Here is a 5,381-nt window from a genome sequence, read left to right on the forward strand (position 1 = left end):
TGGAACATGTTGGAAAATTCACATTAGGAATGAATTAAGTTTATATTCCTAACATGACCTTTATCCCCACAAATGTGATAAATGGCTTAGTGAACAAGCAAAGTCACCTGTCCAGTGTGGTGAACTGCTTACCTCAGTGATGCCGACACATAATCCAATTCCTGACGGATTACACGTGTAAGAGATGTGAAAAGGACGACAGGAAGCAAGTGATGACTCAGGTCAACAAACAGACAGAAGAATGAAGATAATAAATGGCGCTAGTGTCTGCACGAGTGGACTTGTTCATTGCAACAAAGACCAGAAGCAGCTCTGTTTTTACTGAAATCTAGATGGGGAATATTGATACCACCCTCAAAGCTGAAGGAGGGAAACAGGCTCGGTCTCCCTTGAGATTAGTGAATGTCCAACACTCCAATCATCTTTTGATCTATTGTAAAAACGTTCTCAGTGGTCTTGTAATTATGATTATGCATTTTTAGACAAAATAAAATTAAAAAAAAAACAGTTGTTTTATTGGACAGTGTCTGCACAGCACTAGGAGTTGATTTGAGTTTTGTCTCTGAAATGTGGGCGGGACTGTTGGCATGGAGTAACCCCGCCCCCACTTCCCATCTTGAAGGACAACTGTTTCCAGAACACTCATGAAAATTATCTTTCTGGTCTTTTTAACCTTCTAGCACTCTTCTTACAACTGAGGACACATAAAGAAAATTAAGATTGCAATAGCTTTTCTGAGTATTTCTTTATTCAAATTGTGGTGAATCAGGAGCAGACGATAAAAAATGCATTTTGAAAAGACTTGTAGTTTCCTACTGCATTCTGATGCATCCACTTGCAAACAAATTGGTCCTTTAATTTCCTGGTCTGGCATCTGGCTTGAAACTACAGCTGGATAGCTTTGATATTGCTCACCATTTTTTTCTGCACGACTAATGCTAGCTTGTGGTTTTGAGGGGCTGTAAGCTAGCGGGAGAGAGTGTAAACAAAAAGATGATGGGAAATTAGTGCTGGGTTACTCCTATTGACTGTATATGGGAACTGGACACATACATCTTTTTAGCATGTTTTTGCTAATTTTACTTTTATGCTATTTTTTGCTGTGGCACAAGTTATTGTGAAATAATAGTGACTGTATAGATATGGAGCTGAATTGGTGCCAATATTATTTGAAACCCAAATAAAACAAATTGAAAAAAATATTAGTGTTTGGCCAAAAATTGTTTCTTAACTTTTTGCTGTTCTAAAATAAACTTTATTATTTTCAGCTTCAAATGTTCTGTTTTTTAGGTTTCGAAACTCAATTTTAAACCTTTTTTTTCAGTTTTAAATCTTTTTTTCACTTTCAACTCTTTTTTTTTTGTTTTTTGTTTTCGAATCTGATAATTTCAAAAGCATAAAGACGTTTTCGATGCCTGTATGAAACACAATAAGTTGGTGTTTTAAACGGGCTAGAACTCAATTTTGGACGCGCAGTTTGTACACAAAAAAACTCTGCTTTTTACACTCGTCTTGGACTTCAAACTATAATAGAACAGACAATACAGCCATTTTCTGGCTGTAATTGTCCAAGTTCTCAGAGTCCGTGAATGCACCGGGACCGACGGTACCACCCTCATCCATTTTGACTGGTCCTTTGTGTTAGCCCCGCCCTAATGTGCCACGACGGGGCCAAAAGTTTTGAAACTGAAATTTTCAGATTCTAAAATGAAAAACAAAGTTGAAAGTAAATTTTTGAAATGAAAATTTTAAGTTTTTAAGCCTAAAAATTTTAAAATTTTAAGCTGAAAACAATTAAGTTTATTTTACAATAGGAAAAAGTTTCTGACATTTACATTTTTTGGGCCAAACACCAATATTTTTTTTCCATTTTTTTGTATTTCAAATAATATCGGCCCCAGTTTAGCTCCATAAATAGACTTCATTTGGTTGGTTGGAATCAAAAGTGAATAATTTTCTATGGGTGATGTCTTACTTGCTCAGTCCAGTTCTCCATATACAGTCAATGCTTACTCCACCCCAGTGGTCCCTCACCCATCTTGGACGCAAATTGCTAATTATGTCTGCAGAAACTATGTCCTATTGTGCCTAAAAACTGCATAATCATACTTAAAAGACCACTGGAAACTCTTTTACAATGGACCAAAAGATGATTGACTTAGTTGTTGGCATGTCTTTTTTCTTTTGTGATTAACCTGGAGAGAATCTTCTGTAAACCGGGTGGAATTATTGACAGACAGTGAGAAAAACATTAAAATTTGAGTAAGGAAAGCAAATAGACATGCAGGGGATATTGAATAATGGAGAGAGGGACAGATTGATAGGGGGACAAAACAGAAGCACTGGAAAGGAGAGAGAGTTATGGGCTCCTTTCTGCATTCCTGATACATCCCCCTTTTCTTCAGACTCAAACAATTGCCACTTTGTGCCACTGTGAGAGCTGTGGAGGTCATTGCCTCTGCTTTCCATAGGCAGGCTCCGGTGCATTCCTGCGACCGGCTCCCAGCCAATGGGCAACCGGACGGAGAGCTACAGTCCAACTAGTCCCCAGAATGCATCAGCTGCTGATTTGTTTCCAGGATGACCCCTCCTGAGCTCACACTTCCCCAAAAAAAATTTTTTTTTTTTTTGGGTGATTTCCTCCCGTCCTTTACATTCTCTGTGCTGTCTTCTCCCTTTCACCGCTCCCACCTCATTCTCCTCCTTCTTCTCTCTCCGTCTTCTCAGCGGTGCAGCTGGTAGCACTTAAAAGTGTGGAGTGTGGGGTGTTCGGAGGGTGCTGCGAGAGTCTGCGCAGTACCCCGAAATATGCTGTGCTTCTCCACACGAGTGACTCCTCCCTAATAAAAACACTCTGGTTCTCATCTCCTCATGCTCTAGCCGCCCAGGCCTAGACGTACACTTGAGAGAGTCAGCTATGGGAACCACTGTCTTCTTTGAGGAAGTTTAAAATTCAGCTAGTTTTGTTTTCTCTTTGATGCAACAACCTTTTAGAAAGTGATTTCTTATCTCTGGTGTGTGCGAAACATATCTTTGTTACCGACGGTGAATATTCAATTCCTGCATCCTTCTTCTAGCAACTTTCAAATTTGGTTTTGTTGGAGGAAAATTGAACAGTTTTCCCTCACATTTAGATTTTTTTTTTTTTCTACAGAGACACTTCAATGACTTGAACGCCTGATGCTGATGTAGTTTTCTTCCCTTCTTTGTTCCTCCTCTGGTGTAAGAGATCCACTCCCTCTCATCAGGGATTTCCCCCATTCCCATCACCCTCTGAGCCCGTTGGTCCCCACTGGTCTTTCACTGGCTTGTTTTGTTCCTGCTCTTGTGTAACAGCATGAAGAGCCTTCCGCTTTCTTTTTTTTTTTTTTTTTTAGGTAAGGCAGATAACTCCCCGTCAAGATAAAAGCAGAGAGGGGCCAGCTCCCTTTTTCCTTTCCTTTTTTTTTGTCCTAACCAGTCGTTCGGCAGCTCGCTCATCTGTCTTGTCGGTGTATCCCTGAGCAACACGGTCGAGAATCCGTGTTAGGCTGAGCTTGTGAAAACACCAGCCAGCTCTGCTTTCTCGAGGCTTGCAGCTGTTTAAAGCAAAGGTGTGTGAGGTGTGGCTGCTCAACAACAAGATTGGACTTAAATAAAATCTTAAGCTTCATTATTTAATAGCCTTAGGAAAAGCATTTTGAGTTTCCTTTGAGTCAGCTCATCTTTAGTTCACGCTTGTTTTTCTGTAAACTCCTAAAGTGCTCCCTCCCTGTAGTTTTTAATCACTATCCACTCCCCTGAACATCTAAATGTCACTGCGGTTGCCTGAGAATCTGTTTGTTTGACTTCTTTGTCTAAAAAAAGAGATTTAAAACCAACATTTATTCCATCTCTGTGCCAACAAGCGTTAATACTTCATGATCAAAATGTTTTTTTGTCTCTTAGAAATTCAGACGGAGGGTGCAGGAGTCCACGCAAGTCCTGAGAGAACTGGAAATTTCCTTACGGACCAACCATATAGGGTGAGTCACAGCAGGATTTTGTGACACACTCTTTCTGCGACTCATGCTCAGAATGTTAGATTTTTAAAGGAAAAAAAGGAAGTGGAATTTCTTAGACTTGTAGATGCAGACGTTAAACACCCCCCCCCCCTTGGTTCCTGTAAGCACTTGGTCCTAAAATTACACCGAGATCAGGAAAAAGATCACGAGTGGTTGGAAGGAATAACCCGTTTTTCTAGCTGTAGTTTTACTTTAGTGTTTATGCAGAAAAACATGACTGTAGTGCTAAAAGAATCAGATTTCACAATAGATGAAGCGATGGATCATTTACCTGCAGTGTCAGGTATTCCAGTGCAACAAGCCTTAACCTGTGGTGGCTGATACTGATTTAGGGTAAGACTTTTAGGGGAGATCAATATCTCTCTGACAGACACACAAGTCAGTGTTTTGCTCTATTGACATCTGTCTCCAAGGACATAGATCGACGTTGGTGATAAAGCCTGTTGCATTCTGGGATCTGTATTTCTTAAATGTAGGGAAAAATAGAAGAAAATCAAATGTAAAGTTACAGTTACAGTAAAGTTTATTACTTTTGACTGTATATGAGAACTGGAGTGAGTAAGTGTGACATCCACCATTGAAAATGGTTTCCGTCTCCAACAAAATTAATAGGAAACTGTCGCCAAAAATATGAAAGTGATCATTTGCATGTAAATTTCTAAATATGTACAGCCAGTGATGTACTTTTTTCTTGGGCTCTCTTATTTTGAAAGCTGAAAATACATGGCTAAATAGCTGTACATAAATATTCTCTATGCCAAACTATTTCTGTTTTTATTTATCCCCCTAAAAGCCTTGGAAGCAGTTAAAATGCATGCAGACATGCAGAAATGTGCATCTTTGTGGCACGTATAATACGTGGCTAGAATGAATTTCCATCAGTTTTTGTGCTCGATTGCACTTAAAATACTTGCGAATAACATCAGCCAAAATGGAAACTGTTGGAATAAAATCTGCTCAAATGAAAGGTCAATATTTAGCCAGAAGACATCTGTTAGCATTGATTGGTCCAAACCGGTCTGAGTTATTGTTATTATGGCAACTCTGGCTAATCAGGAGTGAGCCGGTTGGAAGTTCACACTCCTACCTCTTGAAACATGAAATTTGTCAAAATTTTCAAACAAACAATGTGAAATCACACACTTTATTGAGGCATCTGCTTGGCCATAATAATTTACACTAAAGAAAAAAAATATCATCGAAAAATAAAATTAGAATTAATATGTTCAAAAAAAAGCTAGCAGAACAAGAAAGTTGTTCTAACAAATGGAATGACTCAGTAATAGCTGTTTATGTCTCATTAAAAGTCTTTGGAATTTTGACTGTTAGGACCAGAAT

At 39.0% G+C, this 5,381-nt stretch overlaps 1 protein-coding gene across 3 annotated transcripts in view; it reads left to right on the forward strand.

The window, feature by feature from the left end:
• fmnl2a (formin-like 2a) overlaps nucleotides 1-5,381 on the forward strand; it is a 47,547-nt gene that overhangs the window by 17,655 nt on the left and 24,511 nt on the right. For all 3 annotated transcript variants that reach the window (XM_036209584.1, XM_036209586.1, XM_036209585.1), the window contains exon 4: nucleotides 3,928-4,004. In XM_036209584.1, the coding sequence (XP_036065477.1) occupies nucleotides 3,928-4,004 (77 nt within the window). The remainder of the gene's footprint in view (nucleotides 1-3,927; nucleotides 4,005-5,381) is intronic.

Source organism: Oryzias melastigma, linkage group LG21 (genome assembly GCF_002922805.2).
Source record: "Oryzias melastigma strain HK-1 linkage group LG21, ASM292280v2, whole genome shotgun sequence".
Lineage (NCBI taxonomy): Eukaryota > Metazoa > Chordata > Actinopteri > Beloniformes > Adrianichthyidae > Oryzias > Oryzias melastigma.